Genomic DNA, 23,715 nt, shown 5'->3' on the forward strand with positions numbered 1-23,715 from the left:
GGTGTGAGACTGAGCTATCTCGTGCATTTCCACCTCTTCCCGTGAGAAAAGTGCTGGGAGAGAGCATCCCCGCCCTCGAGATTGGCCCAGATCTGAGAACACCTATTGTTTTCTAACAGGCACGGTATTCAGGTGCAAACTATGCGGCAGGAGAGTTTAAGTAGGGTCAGGAAAGCCTGAAGGCGCTCTTAGCGCTGAGGGGCCCTTAGAGGACAGAAGGCCCCTCTTCCTTCTCTCCTCTCTTCTTTCTTCCCTCTCCCCTCTCTCCCCACTTCCACTTCTGCTTTCATTCTCTTACTGTAAGATCTTTGCCTCCTTGGGAGATTTCTCTCTCTCTCCTAAGGAAGAGTTCCCCCTGCACATGTAACCAAGACCCTGAATAAAGCCTAACCCTTGTTCGACTCTGGAAAGTCTCTTCTCTCATACGTTTATCCGGTTTGGCCAGCCGAAGACCTGCGATAGGTAAGGTAAGACTCGGGTAGCCCTCAGGCCTCTAGGCCTGGCAGTGGGAAACAGAAAAAAAATTATACAAGTTTTTGCAATAAAGTCCTCATTTCTCACATACCTAAGGAACTGAGCAAAATTTATAAAAAATAAGTGGTCAAAGGATATGAAGATAGATAGTTTTCAGAAAAAAAATAAAACCTATCAAAAGTCATATAAAAATGTCTTAAATCACTAGTAATTGAAGAAATGCAAATTAAAAGAAATTCTGAGGTACCATTTCACACCCATCAGTTTGGCTAAGATGATGGAAAAGGGGGGAAGGAAATTGTGGGGTAATGTGGAAAAATAAGTATACTAATTCACTCTTAGTGGGGCTGCAAACTGGTACAACCTCTCCAGAGAATAATTTGAAACTATAAAACTGTGCATACTCTTTGCACATACTCTACTAAGGTCTATACACCAAAGAAATCAAAGATAAAAGAAATGGACCCAGACATATATATATATATATATATAGATAGATAGATAGATAGATAGATAGATAGATAGATAGATAGATAGATAGATAGATACAGATATAGATATAGATATATGTATGTAAGTATGTATGTACGTATGCCCGCAACTTAATGCAACCTGCAATTTAACTGGGTGAGACTGATGCTTATGTACAAAAAGGACAGTGAGGATCTGAATGGGATTAAGCAGAGTTAAGTACTCTGTGGTGTGTCAGATGCAAAAGTGAAAGGACTATCAAATTGGCTAATTAGGTGATCTACATGGGATTAAGGAGTGTTTGGTATATGCAAATAGTTTGGGGTAGGCCAAGAGCTACAGTGAAAGGAATGTTAAGTGAGCTAATTAGATGATCTAGCTACCTAGGTGGGCCAATTGCCTTAGGTAGCCGTGTCAGAGACCTGGACAGTTGAAACGTATGGAAAAATTCAGGAACTGGGCTGCTTTCAAAGACAGTCTTTTCCTTTTAGGCATCCAGTTTCCATCATCTCAACCCTTCAGTTATTTAAAAATATTATTCTGAGAAGTGATGCACAGATTTCATCAAACTGCCAAGGGAATTGATGACACACATACTTACATACACACATACAAACTCACTCACACTTACACACAAAAAGTTATGAACTCTAGTCTTTCAACTATTAAACATATTTTTTTCCAGCCATGAAATCACCATATTTTGTCCTTTGATTTTAAGTAAAATTGATTTTGATCAACATTACATATTGATTAATTTAATTTGATCTTAAATATTCTAAATATTTGCTACAAATGTAGCTGCAAGCTTCTGAACTTTAAGGAACCAAGTATCATTTAAGTACGATTATTTCTGAGAAGCAGCAAACAGAATAAGAACCTTTGAAACCATCACATTACTATTGGAGGAAAATGAAAAAGAATGTGTGAGAGTTTACTGAACCTCACTATGTCAAGCAGTTACAGAAGATCTGGCATTTGGAAAAGTAGCTAAGACTAAAAGAATAAAAAGAGGAGGGTGGGACTCAAAAATCACAGGACCAGTCAGATGATTGTGTATTGTAATTGTTTTCAACACAGGCTAACAACCTCAAAAGAGAGAAAATATATGCCTAATGTAGAATAATTAAAGCTAAATCTTTAAGGTAAGAAAACAAAAAACAACCCACAGGGTCAAAGCAAAAAGAATTAACATTGAGAAACAGAAATATGTAGACCTTTCACTCATGATCCCCAGTCTAGCCTGACACACAGGTAGAAAAAAATAGCTTCTCAGTCTCATTTATCAAACAAAAACTATGAGGATACCTGCCCAGACCCCTCATGAAAATAACTCATAATTAATTCTCCACCTATAACAAGATGGAAAAGATACTGATTCTTCCCAGTCATGCAAAGGAAGAAATGTATGATAAGGACTGGGGAGATGGTGGCAAAAACAGGGAAGTAAAGAGCTGACTAGAGAGGAAGGCTCCAGCATGGAAAGAAATGAAACCTGAATCAAAACTAGGGTCTGTCTTCTTCTTATAGGGTTTACTATAAACTAGGAACCAAGTTTCCACACTATTACCTAAAAGTATAGGAAGGCCAGTGCAGCAAATGATAATGAAAAGTTGGTACTAAAAAAATGAGAAGACAAGCCAAGAAGAAATTTATACATCTCTGGGGTAGCTATGGTTTAAGGAAGGATGCATGAACAAGGTGGTACCTCACTTAGATTTGACAGAGGGAAGGTTTTGAGGAAGAGAAAAAATCTTTAGTAAGCACAAAAGTATAAGGGGAAGAGAGGGTTGGCCAAAAGTGGGAGATGGTGAATAGCTCAGTTTGGCTGAAATGTACAATGTGGGGAAAGAAATATGAATTGAGGATGGAGTGATCTCACCAGTCTACTTTTCTGAGTTGTCACTCATAGCTATTTATCTTTTCATACTTCAATTGTTATTGTTGTTCATTTTCACAGATATCTGACAACTAGAGTTTTGCCAGGTTGGAAAAACCCTTCGGCCTTTGTGCATGTTTGTTGATATTTGTATTTTGGGACATTCCCAAACAAAGACTCATTAGTTTCACATACTAAGGAAGATGAAAAAATCTAAAGAAGGTTAAAAATAGAGTGGAAGAGAGCCATTTTCCAAGTTCCCTTCATCTTCTAGTTCTTTAGATATCCACAGCTTTTGTGAGCAAGGATTTCAATAATCCTAAATGTTCTTCTTCTTTTGTTTGCCCTTCCCATATAGCACCTTGATCCATCAATCATCCTTTTGCTTTTATGAAATTTAAATATCTCCCTATCCATGGTCTCCTTCCTCTCTGCCTACAAATATGCTCAGGGTTCTGCTATCCTAAGAAATCTCTCCTTGGATCCTACTGCCCCTTTGAACCCTCTTCCCTTTATTCTTCCATATGTGAAAACATATCTCAAAAGGGAAACCTAAATTTCACATGTTCAGTTTCTTGACACTTATGTATATCTCAACTCATTAAACTTTGAGATTAAATGAAATTAATTAAACTCATTAATCTTTGCCCAAACCTCTACTGAAGCTTCTTTATCGAAGGGCAAAAAGTGCTATATTCTTTAATCAACAAACTCAATAACTTTTTCTCAGCATACATTTCTCTTAATCTTTCAATTTCATTTCACACTATTAACTATCTTTATTCTCGAGCCCTTAGTTTTCTCACCTCTATGATGACTCCTCCATATCATATGGTAATTCATTTTCCTACTTTTATGTTAGAAATATGAACATCCGATGAGTTTCTTTTTTTTATCCCTCATATCTGTCCTTTAAACACATTTTAATAGTAAATCATTCTTTTGGTGTATCTTCAGCTATAGACTCTGTTAGTCACTTCCCAGTCAATTTATTACACTTCATTACTCTCTGAATGCCAATTGGCCTCTCTTCTAAGACTCACTTCATAATTTCCAATTACTTGCTAGAAATGGCAAGATAGATGTCTCATTGGTCCATCTAATTCAGTGTATTTATAAATGAACTCTTATTCTCCACATTCTAATCTTTTCAGAATTTTTAATCTTTCTACTGACGGAACAATCATTTGTCTAGTAAAAAAGAATGAAAACCAAGGAGTCATTATTGACCCCGAACTCTTGCTTGTTTCTCAAATCAAAGTAGTATGTCTACTAATTCTTCCTTCTTAAAATTTTTCTAAATTTTTAATCTCTTCTTTTAGCATCTAGATCCTTCTTGCATTTCTCCTAAACCATTACCCTTTCTTCCAAATTATTTTACACACTACCACTAGATTAATTAGCCTATAATGAAACTCTAATCAAGTCACTTAATTATACAGAAATATTAAACAGATACTCACTATTTGTCATAGTCTAATAAAGTCTAATTTATTTAGGCTGGCACGCAAGGTTTTTTGAAATATTGCCTAAACATATTTTCCAAATTTTATCTCATCCTATGTCACAATATCTACCTTTTCTCTAAGTAAACAATATAGACTATTTCTTGAATTTCTGTGTCATCCTTTTCCAGAGGCCACATTAAACTTTCTTACTTCTTTCTGAGTATGATATATACTGAGAAATGATCTTTATCTTATGAAAGCAATATCATACTCTGAAAACAAAAGTACATCTGGTCTTTCCATTTAAAAAGTTGTCTGAATGCCTATAATCAGCTTAGTAACTTAATTTCATAATGATTCCTTTTCTAGAATTCATTTTGGGGTGGTCAATTATAAGGAGCAATGTATGAACATTTTAAATAATCCATTCATTATGTTCAATTTACACCATTAAATCTTGAGATAGACATTGTCACATTGGAGCAGGTTCAGAGGAGGGAGAACAAGATAGTGTAAGAACTATTGTATATATGAACAAGTGAAAAAAATGTATGAGACTTAGCATGAAAAAAGGCAAGATTTAGCCAGAACATCATAGCTGTCTATAAGTATTTGAAGGTCTTTCATGTGGAAAAGGAAATAGTCTTATAACCTTTAGCACACACAAATATATATATGCATATGCATGTGTGTGTATGTGTGTATAGAATACACTATATACAGAATAGTGAGTAACATTTTCATAGAGCTAAATAAAGGTTAGAAATATTCATTAACAAATACAGCTGTCTAAAAGTAGAATGAGTTGTCTCAGGAGAGAATGAATTCATATCAATGAAGGTCAAGTGGAAGCAGGCTCTCATGAATGTTGTAGAGGAGCTTCTTTCTTCAGTTAGGATTGGACTGAGCTCCAATGGTCCTATCCAATTGTGAATTGCTGTGATATTAGAACATTGTCTTCAAATGTTCAAGGTTCTCAAATGTCCAAAGTTTCATTTGTGAGAGACTGTCCTCAAAGGCTAAAAGGTCCTTGTCTCTGTCTTCCACATTCACAGCTATAGAAAAGGAAAAAGATAAAATCCTTCTGTTCAGTAAGTCACTAGGGAATATTCTTCCAGGGAGAGAGATTTTAAATGCCACATGTTCACACAGTTCTCCCATAGGAACAGATCTTTCCCTTGGCTACTTCATTAGTCTCAGAAATCCTGGATCCATATAAGTCCTCTCCCACCAATTAGCCAGTAATACTCCTCCAAACTGTTTTCCTATTTGGATAGGCCAGATCTTGCTCATTTCTCTAAAGTATTTTTGAAGCAGGAAGTTATCATATTTGTTTGTTTGTCATATCATATTTCAGATGAACGCAAATTACACCAAAATAAATTGACTTTAGTTACAAGAAAAAAATCTTAGAGGTGAAGATTTAGACCTTAGCCTTTTTCATGTTCAGTCATTCCAGCATTTCTCAGTGGCTCCTCTACTCTCCAAATAATCTAAAGGTAAATAATTAGCCCCCTCTCTGCTAACTTTCTATTATTTTGTGATTCTCTCATGTGTCTAGCATTAATTATAAATGTGTATTGATAAATTCATTATTGATTGATACATAAATGAGGTAAAATAATTTTCTTTTAATCAAGCTATCAGGTTTTGACTGGTCCTTGTCACTCATCTCCACACGTGTATCATTAATAGATAAAGCATTTTTCCTGGTCCCTATACCATTATCTCTGGATGGATTTTGTAAATACATGAACATCCCCATGGAGATTTAGAAGAAGGGAGTTGAGTTAGGCAGTGGATAGAGTGAAAGGATGCTGGGCCTGGAGTAAAGAAGACCCAAGTTCAAATCCAGACTCAGACATTTACTTGCTATGTGATTATGGGCAGGTCAGTGAACCTCTTTTAGCCTCAGTTTCCTCAACTGCCAAGTGGGGATAAGATTAATACTTCTCAGGGTTGCTGTGAGGATCAATAAGGTAGTATTTGGAAAGTGTCTAGGCACATAGTAAGGATTATATAAAAGATATTATTATTATTACAGATATGGTTCAATAAAATAAAAAAGACTAAACAGAATTTGACTCTCAGTGTGGTTGTACTTGCCTGATATTCAATTTCTAATACAAGTGAAAAACCTCAGTTCTTGAAGCCTATTACATCTTCCTATTATTTTTATTTTCATGATGTTGGACTCAGCTTGTAATTGATCATGAGATACTATTTTCTTCTCAAGAAAAATATTTCTTTTGCTTGGTCCCATGGGAGAGAATTCTGAAATTCATAGGATTATCAATCTGTATTATGCAAATACTTATTTTATTTCTTAAACTAAAAATTTTTAAAATCTAGAGGGAAACTCGGAAACTGTCTAGTCCAGTCCCCTTATTTTACATGTTAATAATAATATGGAGGTCTAGGGATATTAATTTACTTACCCACAAAGGTGGCATGCATCTGATATAGGTGTTGAACCCAGATCCCCTAACTCCAGGGCCATTATTCATTACACTATATCATACTTCCTCTTGAGTTATGAGATAATACTTGTAAAGGGCTTAACACAGTTCTTGGCACGTAGTAGGCACTTAATAAGTGCTTATTTCCTTACCTCTTCCTGAATTTTAATTTTTTAAAGGGAAATGTCTTGCTGGGTTTTCCACATGTTGTTGAAACCATAACTCCTGTCAAAAATAATATATAACATCATTACAATTATGATTTATATTTAGCTACATTTTTTCTTACAGCCACTCTATGAGGGTAAGAGTCTAAGGAAGAGTTTCTTAAGAATTAGAACTATTAAAATGATATATGGGATACTTCAAAAAGAGTGGATTCTAGAGTTGTCTGCTGGAGGTCAAAAATCAGAAGATGGATCATCACCTGTAAGTCAGTCAGCCAAAAAGTACTTATTACTATTTGCCAAGCATTGTGCCTTATCAGGAATATTATCATGTAAATTTATATTTCAGGAGGAGATGGATATAGATCAAGTATGAAGAGACTTCTAACTTTCATAGTATGTGATTTTTAAAATTATTTTAGGGGTCCGTTAAGGGGATCACTGACATTCTGGGATAGACATATCATAACATGATTTATCATCCTTTGAAACAAAAAAAATGTATTTATTGAAGCCCATAGGGTTCATAGCCTCGTATGTGGTGATAGGGGTATAGAGTGAAGAAGAGATAATACTTATGGTCACAATCGCATAGAAAGATGATTTGCTTCTCTTTTTGCCTCAAAGTGAACACTGCATGGCTATCTATATTCTCAGCATCATAGAATACGAGGAATGGAAAAATCATGGAATGTGTCATCAATTTCAACATTCCATAAATTATCTCTTACAATATAAATATTGTGTTTCTAAAGCAGTATTTCTCAAAGGATTGTCCAGGAACTTCGTGGAGTCTCTGAGATTCTTTTGGGAAGGTCAATGAGGTCAAATATATTTTCACAAAAATTAAAAATATTCCAAATTTGTATATAGTAAATATCGGTAGATATAACTCACATAAACCAAAGCTCTTAAGATTGTCCTGAATAATTTTTAAAAGTGAAAAGTAGTAGTGAAATCAAAATGATTGAGAACTTCTGCTCTAATTAGATGGACCTGCCTTTTTTAAAAGAAATGTCCCAGAATGTACATACTCAAATGAATATTATCACTTATAATTACCCTTCTGGGATACCTGAGGAAATAAAATAGGAATTTAGTTTGGAGTCACTGAGAAAATAGAATTCATTTCATGGCTCCCTTACTTACTAGTTATGGGGCAATGTCCAACTCATTTAGCATCCTTGAATCTGGTTTTCTTCTTCTGTAAAATGGAGTGAGTAAACCCATAGTATTTATACAATAGGATTACTTTGAGGATCAAATGAGATAAGCCATGTAAAGCAGTTTGAAAATATTAGAACACTATGTAGATATCAGTCCTTGTTGTTATTATGGCAATGGGGCTTACTGCATTTGGACCTGACCTTGGAATCAAGAATCCCTGATTCTAATACTTGTCAGTTGTGTGGGCATATAAGTCTATGAATATTCTGATTGACAAGATGCCTATCTGAATTAGTAAAAATAATTTCCAGAAACAGTTCCCGCAATAATGAAATTTCAGGTTCAGACACTTTTTAAAAATCAATATTATTATCAATTTAATCAATTTTTATCAATATTGTTACTTTTTACCAATTTTTATCAATATCATTATCATCGCTAATATTTAACCATTTATTCATACATTTATTTATCATTTGTTTATTTTAGTGATAATGTCATTTCTTGAGCAATTTTGGAACCTGCTCTCAGGCTCTGCAGCAAGTTTATTGGAATGGCATGAAAGTTATTAAAATTATTAAATATGAGCATTGGAAATGGTAAAAGTCATGCTGAATAAGGTGAGTGATGAAGCTGGGGAACGTCTTTTAAGGTCAATAATCAGATGTGATTAATAAGGTAACAAGATTGGCTTTCTTATGTGGTTCGTAATTAGATTCTGAAGGTAATTATTATTCTTTTATTGATTTGAATATTGAAAGTGTCATTGGATATTAAAGAGAATGCCTTTAAATGATGGCATTCGCTTAAATGATGAGTTTTCAGACACTTCCAAAAAGTCATTCTTATTACTTCAAAGTCAATAAATAATCATTTGTGACATGGTGTGAAACATTATGATTTTTATGATTAATAATAACACTATGTTGCATATATACATTACTTTGGATATATATATATATATAAATCTATAAAATGCAATCATATTATTTATGTATGTATGGCAATATAAACCTATACACATTGTTAATAATATAAGGAGAGGAAAATGAAGAATCCAAAAGAAGGACAGAGAGAGAGAGAGAGAGAGAGAGAGAGAGAGAGAGAGAGAGAAAGGAAAAAAAGAGTGAAAGAAAGAGAGGAAGAGGGAGAGGAGAGACATCACCTATATGTCTTAAGGGTTTTAGAGCCAACCTTGTAGCCATTCAGCAAATCATGTAATCTGAGTCTGGTGTTTGTAAAATCTCTTCATGATAAATGTATTCTCACAGGGTTGTTTTAAGGAGCTAATTACCAGAACATAAACTAAAAAGGACTATACAAATTCCAGGAATTATCATCATTTTTTACTCTTTTGTTTACTTAGCTAAATATATTTATCTTTTAGATCCATATCATATATAGTGCAAATTTGAAGAGGGTATCTTTGATAGTTCTGAGGAATGTGATAGTAAGGGAAAATAATTTTCTTATCTTAGAGGGTGAGGATGGGATATTAAAATTTTTGGAGTAAAAATTCTCCCTCTGTTGAATAAGTCCTTGCTGTTTAGTAAAGTCAAGTCTACCCCCTGCTTTAGCTCTTCTAAGCAAGAGATAATATAGTATAATATAACATAACATAATATAATTTCAATAAATCAGTGATTATTTCTAAAATGCTTACGATGTTCCAGTCACTGTGACAGGCACAGAGGGTAGAAATGAAAAGAACGAAACAATCCCTAGTTGCTAGGAGCTTATGTTTTGATTGGGGAGAAAATATATACATATAAACCATATACAGTCTAAATATAAATTTCATAAATATAAATATATACAAAGCAGTTAAATTTAAAATAGTTTGATAGGAAAGCAGTATTAGTTGTAAGGATCAAAAAGAACTTACTACAGGAGACAGGGCAGAAATGCAATTTAGAGAGAGAGAAAAGGACTCTATAAGGCTGAGCTAAGAAGAGAATTATTCCAGGTGTTTTAGATGTACGGTGCAAAGAAATGGATATGGGAGGTGAAGATCTGTGTGTAAGAAATGGAGAAGACGGCAATTTTACCACATCCCAGAATGAGGATAATGCTGAAAACAGCTAGAATTCATATAGAATCTATAAGCACATCATACATGATCTCAAGTATTCTGCTTTTATCTATATACTACTTCTCTGAAGTAAATCATTAAAGCATGGCAATATTATTTCAGTTTCACAGATGAGAAATCAAAGGTTCACAAAGGCAAGCTGTCTTATCCAAAAATGTAGAGCTGGCAAGTGGCAGAAATGCTATATGACTGTCCTGACCCTAACTCCAGTAAAATTACACTTCACCCCAGCAGGAGATTAAGTGTGTACCCCCTAACATTCCAATATTTTGGCCCCAAAAATCACATCCCAGGACACAGGGTGGGCTGGAATTTTCTAGAATATATTTTTGGATCATGTTTCCTGCTTCAATGACGAGTTACATAAAAGAAATAAATTTATGTGCTTTTGGATCATAATTCCTAGGAATCAGCTCTTGCACTTGCCTAAAGCATAGCTGCTTAAGAGTCATACTACTTGAGAGAGGAGGAAAAAAGAGAGAAAACTCATTTGAATAATAATACTTATAAGGTAACATTGATTTAATGCTTTCTATGTGCCAGACATTATGCTAAGTGCCTAACTGAAGCAAATAAAGATTAAATGACTTACTCAGCGTCACACAGCTAGTCTGTGTCTGAATCCATATTTGAACTCCAAACTTCCTGACTCCAGGCTCAGTTTCTTCATTTGCCCTTACAAAGAAAAAAAAAGTATTGAGAAGCTGCTACATGCAAGGAACCATATAAGACAGAGAAGATGACACCAGGATGAGTTAGAAATAGTCCATTCTCAAGTTTATAATCCTGTTATAGTTGCTCTTGCGGTCGCTGCCATTGTCATCGTTGCTGCTGGTGTTGTTGTTCTTTGGTGGTCCATCATGTCTAACTCTTCACAACAATACATGGGGTTTTGTTGGCAAAGATACACAGGTGGTTTGCCATTTTCTTCTCCAGTGGATAGCCTTTTGTTAGAACTCTCCACTATGACTGGTCCATCTCTGGGAACCATACATGGCATAGCCCATAGATTCATTGAATTACACACTTTCCTCCATGATGACAAGTTAGTGAGCCAGAAGATACATACTGCCATTAATATGAATTAAATATTTCATTTCAGGATAAAAACCTCTCATAAGAAAAAAAAAATCTTCCTTGTCCCATCATGTCAGCTTTCCCTAACAGCACATCACCACCATCCTTGACCTTCTTTCTGACTGGTGTTCCTGGGCTAGAAGCTGCACATGCCTGGATCTCCATCCCCTTTTGCTGTCTGTACATAACAGCCCTCTCTGGAAATGGCATGATCCTGTTTGTCATCATCACTGAACCAAGTCTCCATGAGCCCATGTACTATTTCCTCTCTATGTTATCCACCACTGACCTAGGATTGTGCGTTTCCACACTAGTGACTGTGCTGGGAATATTCTGGTTCAATGTCAGAGAGATCAGCTTTAATGCTTGCCTGGTTCAGATGTTCTTCATTCATCTATTCACTATTATGGAGTCCTCTGTACTCTTAGGCATGGCCTTTGATCGCTTTGTGGCCATTTCAAATCCCCTGAGGTATGCTACCATCCTCACAAACTCCAGAATCACCCAAATTGGAATGGCAATTGTCAGTATCGCAACAGTAATCTTGATACCCCTTATCCTGCTTCTTAGGCGCCTCTCTTTCTGCCATAGTCATGTGCTTCAACATTCTTATTGCTTCCATCCCGATGTGATGAAACTTTCCTGTTCAGACACCAAAATCAATAGTGCATTTGGGTTGACTGCAACCATCTTAGTTGCTGGGGTGGACTCAACATTAATCCTACTCTCCTATATACTGATCATCCGCTCCATCCTCAAGGTTGCATCCCCTGATGAACGGAAGAAAGCCTTCAACACTTGCATCTCCCACATCAGTGCTGTGGCAGTCTTCTATATTCCATTGGCCAGCCTGTCCTTTGTCCACAGATTTGGAAAACAAGCTCCTCCCTACTTACCTACACTCATTGCCAATGTCTACCTACTCCTTCCCCCAGTGATGAACCCTATCATCTATAGTGTAAAGACTAAAGAGATTCGTAGAGCTTTGCTCAAAGTTCTTTGTCCCAAGGCAGTCTAAGTTTAGCCATCACTAACTTCATGCAATTCAAAAGGAAAAATTCATCCATGAGAGTTTCATTTTTATGGTATAACTTTATAATCTCAAATTAAAAAATAATCTTAAAATTATACAGTCAACCAAATCTCCATTCAAGAAGATTGTACAATATCCATTTCAGATGATTATCTATTCTTCCTTTGAACTTTGCCAGCCATAGGGAGTAATAAGATCTATGCAGTCTCCTCAAATTTAAGATAGTTCCAATTGTTACAAATATGATTCTCTGTATGTTCCACCAATTGGAACCATCCCTGCCTTCTTCAGTAGCATAATGTATAGATTTATTTGTGTTGTATCTTAATTCAATATGAAAATCATTGTAAAACTTAGTTGTCTTTTACTGTGCTTTAGTTCCCTCTTGTTTGAGATGAAAATATCTCTAAAGTTCTTCCAAGTAAAATATTGATGATTTCATAGATCTTAGAAAAGTGAAAGTGCTAATAAATCATCTCAGTTTTTGTTTAACACATTTTAATCCATTTGTGAATCTATTATTCTCCTGAAATGTCCAATACATTTGGATTCCACAAACTCATGATCTAGACCTTGATTTTTACATTGCTAGGTACAAATTACCATGATACACAATTATTTCGCCAAATGTTGTTTGCCATTGTACCCACCCCCATATGATTATTTTCCTAAAGCCACTTTTGAAAGCCTAATCTAATATAGGGAACCTAATTGTATTTTTCCTATTCAAATGTCCTTATAGTTGTTAAGGTGTAAAATTTTTAGTTTTAGAAACTCAGAGAAGGAAGGGACTTTAGAATTCTTTTAATCCAATCTCCTTTGTAATTCAAGGTTCCCTACTTTTTCATACCCATCAAGTCATAATCCCTTTGATCATTTTGTCACCCTAACATATGTTTTCCTTATCATCCAGCTTCTTTCCTAGTGTCTATAAATATAACCAGATGTTGACCTATAAGGGAACAAAAGCCATTTGACCCTACCAAGCCTCATAGTTGTCATCCCATATATTACCTCTTCTAAATCAAACTTCTACAAAAAGCAGCCAACATGTGTCATGTTGATTTTCTCATCTATCATTGAATTGCCAACCCCATGCAAGACTGCTTCTATCCCTGCCACTTCACTAAAATCGATCTGTCCAATGTCATCAATAATCATTTATTGATAAATCTGGTAACTTGTTTTAATTCTTCTTTCTTCTTGACATCTCTATTGACTACCCTCTTTTATTATCTCCACCTTGAGATTTTGTGGAAATGATCCTGAGCCATTGAACCATCATCCATATTCATTCAATAGTTCTTGGGTATACCCAAGGGATTTCTTATTGATCTCATTAATTCCCACATGTTCACATATCCTCTCTATGTAGAATACTTCCAAATCCGCATATCCAGTATTCATTCCTCTCTTGAACTCCAATATCACGTCTCCAACCACCTACTGGATGTTGCACCACAGTACCTCTTTGGCATCTCAAATATGCCCAAACCTTACTTCATTTTCTTTTCCCCTAAACTATTTCCTTATCCTAATTTTTCTGATTTTTGTTTCTTTTAGTTACCTAGATTTGAAACCTGGAACTTCTTCTAAATGTATCACTTTTAGTCATTATTCATATTAATCAATCATTCAATAAACATGTATTAAGAAACTACTATGTACCAGGCCTGTGCTAAGCACCAAAAATAGGAAAGGAGAATGAACTGTAGTCCCTGCCCTTAAAGACTTCACAATACAACAGAAGTGACAGTATACAAACATATGCAAATTAAATAATACACAGGAGAAATAGAAAATAATTTTAAGATTTAAATGGATCCAGGGAGGTCAATGGTCAGAGTAGAGGAAGTAGAGAATTTCAGGCATGGGAAACAGCCAGAAAACATGCCCAGAGGCAAGAGATGGGGTGTCTTGTACATGGAACAACCAGTAGGCCAGTATCACAGGATCAAAGTTGGGGAATACAGTATAAGAAAACTGGAAAGGTAGAAGGGATCTATATTATGGAATAAAGTATGATTCTACTCTTAATTTCTTCCCTTTTTCTTCATATACACTGTAACCACTCTAGTCAAGCACTTCTCCCTAAACGGCCAGTTTCCTTGACCAGAAATGTCAAACATGCTTGGTTAGCAATACTCCTGAGTCAACCTGAAACAGATTAAAATGTGATACTTAACAAAATAAATACAATGCAATGGAATATGCGTGCTATTAATATGGGATTTTCGAAGACAATATCTAGCTCAGAGGAAAACTTGTGTACAATTTAGTTTCTACCTGAGTTTGACATCAATGTCCTAGACTATTGCAACAGTTTCCTTACTGGTATCCTTTCCTCAACTCTGTCTTCTATATAACTCAAGCTCCACAGAGTTACTAAGTTGATATTTATAAGACATGGGTTTGACGATGTCACATCACTGATCAAAAAGCTTCATTGCCTATTTATTGACTCTAGAATTTCATTGAGCCTCTTCTGTAGGTTTTTAAAGTCCTTCACAAGTTTTCAAAGGCTGTTTTTCCAGGTTGATTGTGCATTCCGCACTTTCATGTGTTCTGCTTTCTAGTCAAAGTGACACATTTTTTTGTGTGTGAATATGACATACTCTCTACCACTTCTGTCTCTTCACAGTTCACATACTCTTTTCTACCCTTCAATCCTTGCCCCTCCTGCCCCTATTCTTTGCCTCAAAAAATCCATCTCTTAGTACCTTTCTTTCAGTGCTCAATACATTTGCTATCTCTTGAAACAAGCCTTTTCTCGTTCCCCTAGTTTTTAGTACCCCCTTCCTGGTAAAATATTTTTTACTTGCACATGTCATATTCATTTATCTGTTGATGTTTTATCTTCTGGCAGGATATAATTTCTTTGATGTCAATGACTATTTTGTTTTTGTCTTATATCTCCAGAATCACACATAATAACTGTCACCTCATGGCATTTACAAATTTTTTTTGTGAAATTGATTACAGAGATATACACATAAATGTTTAGCATATGGCTCTATGAGAAAAAAACCTTCAAGCTGAAAACAATTTTAATTTTAATCTGTATTGTTAACATTTTCTACAAGACTTTCTTAAGTAAGTCTACACAATCAACAGAATAACATATGAAGCCTGCTTTATTGGGTTTACCTATTTGTGAGTAAATGTTCATCCTGAAAATTTAACAATTGGCTCTTATAAATCAATGTGAGCCAGCTTCAGCTTTCTCAGAGATTCAAGTAAAAAAGTATAGTTTAAATCCATATCTTCAACCCTGAACTCTTTTCTAAGTTTTAGTCATAGATTTCCAACTGCTAGCTTGAATTCACTGCTGAAATGTCCCACTAAAATTTTTAATCTGATATGTTTAAAATCAATATCCCCATCTAATAAATCCCCTGATTTAAAAATTCTTACTTAGGGTGCCATCATTCTTCCAGTTATCTATATTGGAAACTTGGGAATCATTTTTTACTCCATTCCCTATTTTGTCTCTTGCATCCATGCAACCATCAAGCATTATTAATTCTTCTTTTCATATGTATTTTTCTTTTTCATTCTTACTGTCAGCAACCTAGTTCAAATCTTTGTTACTATTAACACAGGCTAATCCAATGGCAATCCTCTCCTTGGACTTAAGTTTATCTTCCTTCAAGTTCAGGAAGAATTCATATTCAATCTGATAAGTACTTGCCATGAATGACTTGGGTAACACACTTAGCCTATATTTTCCCCAGCTTCCTAAACTGTAAAGTTGGAATAATACCACCTTCCTTCAGAGGCCATTGTGAAGATCAGTTAGATAATGTTGCAAAACATTTAGCAAAGTTCTTGCAGTTAGTAGATACTTGGTTGTTATTACAATGCTGATGATGATGCTATGCATACCTACCAAATTAATCTTCCTGATGTACACCATTTTTCACATCATTCAGTTGCTCAAAGAAAAAGAACTTCATCATTTCCCAATCCTTAACACATAGGGAGTATTTAATATGGAATTTTCTTTTTGATTGATATGTGAAAGCTTGTTATGTGGAAATGAAATGTTTTGTACCACTTATTCTCAAAGGGTAGAAACAGGATTTTAGGACTTTATATGACACAGATTGAGAGTTGGAAGGCACAATATTTATGAGGACAACTAAGGTTCAGAGAGTTTAAGTGATTTGTCCATGGTCATGTGAATAGAGCAAACTGAATCCAAAACTAATCCCTATAACTTCAAACTGACTTCACCCAGGTCATCCCGACTCTGAGTCCATTGCTCTATCCACAATGCCATTTTAGCTGCCTTAGAGAAGTTTTGAATGGGATGGTGTCTTGAGATATATATATATATATATATATATATATATATATATATATATATATATATATATATATATATATATATATATATATATATATATATATATATATATATATATTTAGAACTCTAATCAAAGCAATGATGAGCTTCAATTTCAGAAGACCAATGATGAAGCATTCTATCAAATTCCTGCCAGAAAGGTGATAAATTCATGAAGAGAAGACATCTTTTTCTGGATAGGGTCAAAACAGAGATATGCTTTGTTCAATTATACACATTATAGAGTGCTGTTTTCCTTTCATTTCCAATGTGGGAGGGAGAGAGGATAAAATTATTAAATAGGTTTTTTATTAATAATAATAATAGAAACCAGGTGCCTCAGAAGTTAATGGGTTCTTCATCACAGAAAATTACCAAGCAGAGGCTGGATAACCATTTATGAGGAATATGATAGGATTCTTATTTTGATCAGGATTGCCATTGATAGACTGTAAGGTCCCATCCAAATTTGAGATTTTGTGATCCTAAAGAGTGCAAATTTGCCCCCCTCAAAAAATCTGAACATTGTAGGGACAAACTGTCCCTAAAGGCTAAAAGGTACCAGACATTTATGCCTAAACATTTATTTTTCTAGATAGGGAAAAAGAGAAAATTTGGTTTTTCTTAAGTGAGCAGCGAAATACCCTCAAAGGAAATACAGCTAATAGGAAAAACATGCACAGAGCTCTCCCATTGGAACAGATTGCCTTGATGTCCACGTGACTGTAGCAGCCAAGGGTTCCTTATAAAAACATTCAAGTTAGGAAATCAGTGGGATTTCCACCCCAAATTCCTACTCTGTTGCTGATAGGCCAGTCAGCTCTATGATAGAGATTGGATTAGGAGATAACATTTAGATTCAGCCTTGGGTATTTGCTTTTTCATCTTGTTAGGTATCAAATGGGCTTTATATAAAAGGGGGAAATTTAGGTTAGACAAAAGAAAAAATAAATTAACTGGAGAAATTTATAAACTTACCTTTAATATCTGTCAATGGATTCTTCAGTTTCTCAGTACGAAAGGTAAGTTTTCCTTAAGTGAGAACTTTATACCCACTTTATTTCATGCCCTATCAGATATCTTCTCCTCATTTTCATGTTCCCATTTTCTACTTTCAATGTGGGGCATCTCAGAATTACATCCCTCCAGGTAGGTGACTGTATTTTGCTTAAATATCCCCAGTACATGATACCAGGTCTAGAAAATATTGAGATGCTTAATAAATGCTTATTGAATCATATTGAATCAAATTTAATCATTGAGTCAGAAGAAATCTCAGTGTCCATTCAATACTCTACTCCTATAGGAATCCTCTCAACAACCTGTCTAGAAGGTTTCTTCCAAACTACTGCACAATATTTTCTATGAGAAGTGCATTAAACCCTCTAGACATCCCATTTAACTTATGGATAGTTCTAATTCTTAGGACATTTTTTCCCAGACATCAAACTTCAGTTTTGCTCTGAAAATTATGTTTATTACTTCTCCTTCTTTCTCTGTATAACATAATGTATGTCTAATCCTAATTCTATGTAAGTCTTTCATGTATTTAAAGAGCTGTCGTGCTCAGCATGATTCTCTTTTTCTCCTGTTAAGCATCGTTTATTCCTTCAACCCATTCTCATATGTTGTGTCCCTTGAGTCCCTTCACTATCTTAACTTCTGTCTTCTCAAGACTCTCCAGTTAAGCAACGTCCTTTTTAACTTGTAGCATTCAGATCTAAAAGTAATAGTTCAGATGCATCTGACTAGGATAAAGTACAGAGGTGCTGTCACTTTCCTATTCCAAGAAATTATGCTACCAAAAGATAGACTCTATCCATGATGAGAAGGAAGATTTGGTTTTATTTGTTAATATAATAATAGTAATAACTTATGTAGCACTGTCCACAGGAGTCTTTGAGACGAGTGATATAAGGTAGCATAAAGAAGAATTTCCTTAAAAAATGAAGATGATTAAATATTAAATGGAATAACTTATGTGGTAATGAGTTTATAGTCATGTGAAATTTTCAGGTAAAGATTTGATGGTTAATTGTCAGGGATATTATAAGGGAGGTTTATGAGTCAAGCAGATACTTTTCTAGATAGTATATGAGGTACCTGATGAATATCAGGTCCAATAATTTTATAACTCTAGACTATCAAGGATTGTAATTATGGAGCAATTAATACACATGGATCTTCTTAAACAAACCTATTCAATGAATGAGAATTACCTCACCCTAAGTGAGTACCTGAATAGACCTTGGCCTAAAGGGGCAAAGGTCTCCCAGTGCATCCTAGGTCATCTTCAGTCATCCTGATGAATGACTGATCACTGGATTCAGATGGCTTTGGAGAAGAAGTGAGGCTAGTGACCTTGCACAGCCCTCACTCACTCAAAATGAAGACAAGTACAAGTCGTGTCATCATTTCTCTGATGGCACGGTCTTCTTCAGCAATGAAGGACCAACACAACAACATATGAATCAGACAAATTTGGTGTAATTCATGAGTCAGAATCAAAAGAAGAATTACCCCACTGCAAAGTCAATTGCCTTATATTAAGCATGCATCAAGGGAGATATATATGTAATACAGGATTTTGAAAAATCCAGTTTGTTTCCATTTAGATTTACAGTGAGTGCTGGATATTGAATAGTCTTTCCATATTATTGCTATTCATAATCTCACAGCATCATGAAATAACAGAGGAGGAACTCCAATATCATCTAGTCCAATCTTCTTGAAATATGAAGTTATTATAAAGATATATGACTTTTTTATGTGAGCACCCAAAAGGTTTGCCCATCCAAAGAATTTTCCTGTTATAGTAGAATGGTCCTTTAAGTTGTATCACGAGAAACTTTAGTTCACACCATTCTTTTAACACTAATTAGTCATATGTTAATGGATATGTAATTTAAACTCATCAAACTTGACTTATTTCATCTGTCAAATGAAAAATAATATCTCCAGTTATTGTTTATTGATGTTAGTCTGAAGATCAAATGAAACAATACATGTAAAATGCATTGAAAACAATATTGTCATTTGTCCTTCATTCTTGAAGAGGACCATGACATCAGGAAGGTAACTCCATGACTTGCATGTGAACTGGATTTAAGTTCAGAACGTCTTATAGCTTTACTATAAGCTTAAAATTTGACAAACTTTCTGGTTGTAATCTACAAGGGCCAAAAATTTGGCTAATGAGGTGAGTGATGAAAGTGCATGTCAGCATTTAGGTTCAAAATCAAGTCATGACTAGGAGGTAGCAAAACTGTCTTTGGTTCATAAATTAAGACTGAAAGTAATTCCTCAAGGATTGGTCATTCCCACAAGTGTAATGCCAGTATCTTTGAAATGAGGATTTTGATTTGCCAAAAGGATGCCTTCCAAAATGAACATTTGTCAGGATTATATTGCAGGAATTTATTATTAAATAACTCTTCCCGGTTCATAGCCATACCTCATACACTGAACCCTTAACAGCCCTTCAAGACATGATATTAAACATTTGGAACACACTGTTTCTATAAAGATGGATCAGGAAAGAAACAAAATATGATAGAGAGAAAGAGAGAGAGAGAGAGAGAGAGAGAGAGAGAGAGAGAGAGAGAGAGAGAGAGAGAGAATGAGAATAGATAAAGAATATTGATCTGGGTTGAACACCATTTGTTTAAGAATGGACAAGTTACATAGCCCAGGAAACTCTTGAGGACTACAGATTGCAAGCAAGTTTTTGATTTACTTTAGTAAGTTTCCAAACTGGGAGTCTGGGAGCTCTCCCCACTGATGAAATCAAAGGTCTAAGTCCAGCTTGCTCGACAAAAGAAGGAAGAAGAGAATAAAGGATAGGGGAAGAGAAGAGAGGAGGATAGAGGAGAGGATACAGGAGAGAAAAAGAAAGGAGAGAAAGGAGGAGAAGAGAGAGGTAGAAATAGTCTTCTACATAACAAGGGAAAACTCTGTGGCAAGAACCCAAGTTTCAGTCTTTGCTCTACCTCTTATTACACAAGTGAGCCTGGACTAAACATTTAAGCTCTCTGAGCCTCACTTTATCTGTACAAGGTGATGATAATGCTATTCTTGCCCACCTCACTAAGGTGTTCTGAGCATCACACAAAATAATAGTGTAAATTCTATTACAATGATATTGTTTATATTAAGTAAATTCCCATATCTTATCGGAGCTACTCTATAGGAAGCTAAAACTCAATTTTCAGATGTGCTGGGATACCTTTTCTACAGCATTTAATATCCAAAATGCAGACAAAGATTTAGGAAGCATGTGCTAGTGAGACACGAGAATTCTCTATCATCTCTGAATCACATGACAGTGAAACTAATTTCATACTGATACATCTCCCACCACTAGCCCTTTACTGCAGGGACTCTTGATATTTACCAAAGCATTCTTACCCTGATTTTCTCTTGATGAGTCAGGAAATTATTATAAAGTTATGTAGTAGTGGTGATGATAATGATGGTGATGATAGTGATGATGTTGGAGATATATACTATTTGTATAATACTTTAAATTTACACAGCACATGACATACATTTTCTCATTTGCTCTGCTTAATGAAGCTTTGAAGTAGTCATGAAATTATTGTATATTTTTCCTATTTCACAGATAAACTGAGATCCAGAAAGGTGAAATACTTTCTTCAATGTCATTATCTACTTACTTCAAGTCCAGTCATTCAACAAACATTTGCAAAGCACTTACCATGTGCTGTGCATTGTCCTAAGAATTAGAGATATAAAGCAAGGGAAAATCTTACCTCTGCCCTGAATGAACTTGCATCCTAACAGGAAAAACAGTGTACAAACCCTCATGTAAATCCAAATACGTTAAGAGTAAATGGAATTAAACTTTCCCTCAGAGGAAAAGCAGTAGCAGTGATAGGGTTAGGGAAGGATTCTTGTAGATAATGGAATTTGAGATGAACGTTAAAAGCAGTCAAAAAAGCCAGAAAGGTGGATATGGGGAGGGAGGACATTTCAGACATGAGGAACAATCAGTCAAAAAGCATGGAGATAGGAATACAGTGCTCTTTCCACCTGTGATACAGCTGAAGAACTATTACATCCTCCAAAATAATGGCAAACCATCTTCCGAAGACTACTCTGCTAGTGTATTGACCCTAACAAACACATGCTTGGATGGAATGGTATACTCTCTAGCATTGTTTGGTTAATTATCTCTATGCCCTTTAAGAGGATTGTCCTCCCAATTAGAGAAGCATGCGTCACAAAGTCTCTGTATTGAATTATATTAACCTCCAGCTTCTGGGAAAGTAAGTAAATTTCATTTCTGTGAAATTTGCTGTTGTTCAGTTGTGTCTGACTTTTCACGATCCCATTTTTTTTTGCAGAGATAGTGGAGTGGTGTTCCATTTCTTTCTCCAGGTTATTTTGCAGATGAGGAAGTGAAGTAAAAAGGGTTAAGTGACATGCCCAGTGTTACACAAGCAGTAAGAGTCTGAGACCTGAGTTGAACTTAGATCTCACTGGCTCCAGGCTTGGCACTCTACCACTGTACTACATAGCTGCTTATGAGAAATAGCTCATTAAAATAAATCTTCAAAAGGGAGAAAATGAAAAGAACTCATATTTCTCACAATCTATACTTATTAAGCACTAACATATTATGTGCAAGATAATACATACATTTCAGGGAATATTGAAGAAAAATATAATAGCTTTGAATTTAGGAAGTTTATGCCCCAGTTGTAAAGAATTTAATTTATTGTTTCAGGATCTAAATTTTCACATAAGAAAATTTTGTCTCTTCATCCCATCATGTCATCTTTCTTTAACAACACCTCACCACCATCCCTGACTTTCTTTCTGACGGGTGTTCCTGGGCTAGAAGCTGCACATGCCTGGATCTCCATCCCCTTTTGCTGTCTGTACATAACAGCCCTCTCTGGAAATGGTATGATACTGTTTGTCATCATTACTGAGCCAAGCCTTCATGAGCCCATGTACTATTTCCTTTCTATGCTCTCTTCCACTGACATGGGCTTGTGTATTTCCACTCTGTTTACTGTGTTGGGAGTATTCTGGTTCAATGTCAGAGAGATCAGTTTTAATGTCTGCTTGACTCAGATGTTCTTTAATCATCTTTTCACTGTCATGGAGTCTTCAGTACTCTTGGCCATGGCCTTTGACCGCTTTGTGGCCATCTCTAACCCACTGAGGTATGCCACGATCCTCACAAATTCAAGAATAATCCAGATTGGTGTAGCAATCGTTACCCGAGGAACAATCATCCTGATACCCCTTGTCTTGCTTCTCAAATGCCTCTCTTTCTGCCGTACACATGTGCTTCACCATTCCTATTGTTTTCATCCTGATGTTATGAAACTCTCGTGTTCAGATACTAAAGTCAACAGTGCATTAGGGCTGACTGCAGTTATTTCTACTGCTGGAGTGGACTCGATCTTCATCATCCTCTCTTATATTCTGATCATCAGCTCTATCCTTAGTATCGCATCCCCAAAGGAGCGCAAAAAAGCCTTCAGCACTTGCATCTCCCATGTAACTGCTGTAGCCATCTTCTATATTCCTCTGATCAGCCTGTCCTTTGTCCATAGATTTGGGAAACGAGCCCCTCCCTATGTGCCCACTCTCGTTGCCAATGTTTACCTTCTCATTCCCCCTGCAATGAACCCAATCGTTTACAGTATAAAGACCAAACAAATTCGTAAAGCCATTCTCAAAGTCTTTCATTGCAAGGGAGAATGGATCTGACAATTTCTGTTTCCATACAGTCTTTAAAAAGAAAATAATTCTCTACTGACAGTAGGATTCTTCATGAAAGAATTTTAGAATCTAAGAAACAGAAGGGATTCTAGAGGTCATAAAGTCAGTCTATTCACCACTCAATAAAAGAGAAATATTATTTTACATCATCTCTTAAAGATGTTAATCTGTTCTTGCTTTGAGCAGACATATCAGGTACAGATATGTTACTGCCTTTCCAAATAGTCCATTTCAATTTCAGATAGACTTTTTTCTAAAGAAATGACTCCTCTGCAATTCTACCCCCCCATTTGTCTGAATTCTGATCTCTACCATAACAAAGACTGAGAGACTTTGAGTCA

At 35.4% G+C, this 23,715-nt stretch overlaps 2 protein-coding genes across 2 annotated transcripts; both read left to right on the plus strand.

Annotated features, from left to right (window-relative positions):
• Positions 1 to 11,304: 11,304 nt before the first annotated feature.
• LOC140508816 (olfactory receptor OR51C1-like) lies at positions 11,305 to 12,252 on the plus strand. The gene has a single exon (XM_072616688.1). It carries the CDS (start codon positions 11,305 to 11,307, stop codon positions 12,250 to 12,252), a length of 948 nt encoding a protein of 315 aa, XP_072472789.1.
• A 10,156-nt stretch (positions 12,253 to 22,408) lies between these two features.
• On the plus strand, positions 22,409 to 23,362 carry LOC140508817 (olfactory receptor OR51C1-like). Its single transcript, XM_072616689.1, has one exon. The coding sequence runs from the start codon at positions 22,409 to 22,411 to the stop codon at positions 23,360 to 23,362; it is 954 nt and encodes a 317-aa protein (XP_072472790.1).
• The last annotated feature ends 353 nt before the right edge of the window (positions 23,363 to 23,715 follow it).

This window comes from Notamacropus eugenii, chromosome 5 (genome assembly GCF_028372415.1).
Source record: "Notamacropus eugenii isolate mMacEug1 chromosome 5, mMacEug1.pri_v2, whole genome shotgun sequence".
In the NCBI taxonomy this organism is placed as follows: Eukaryota; Metazoa; Chordata; class Mammalia; order Diprotodontia; family Macropodidae; genus Notamacropus; species Notamacropus eugenii.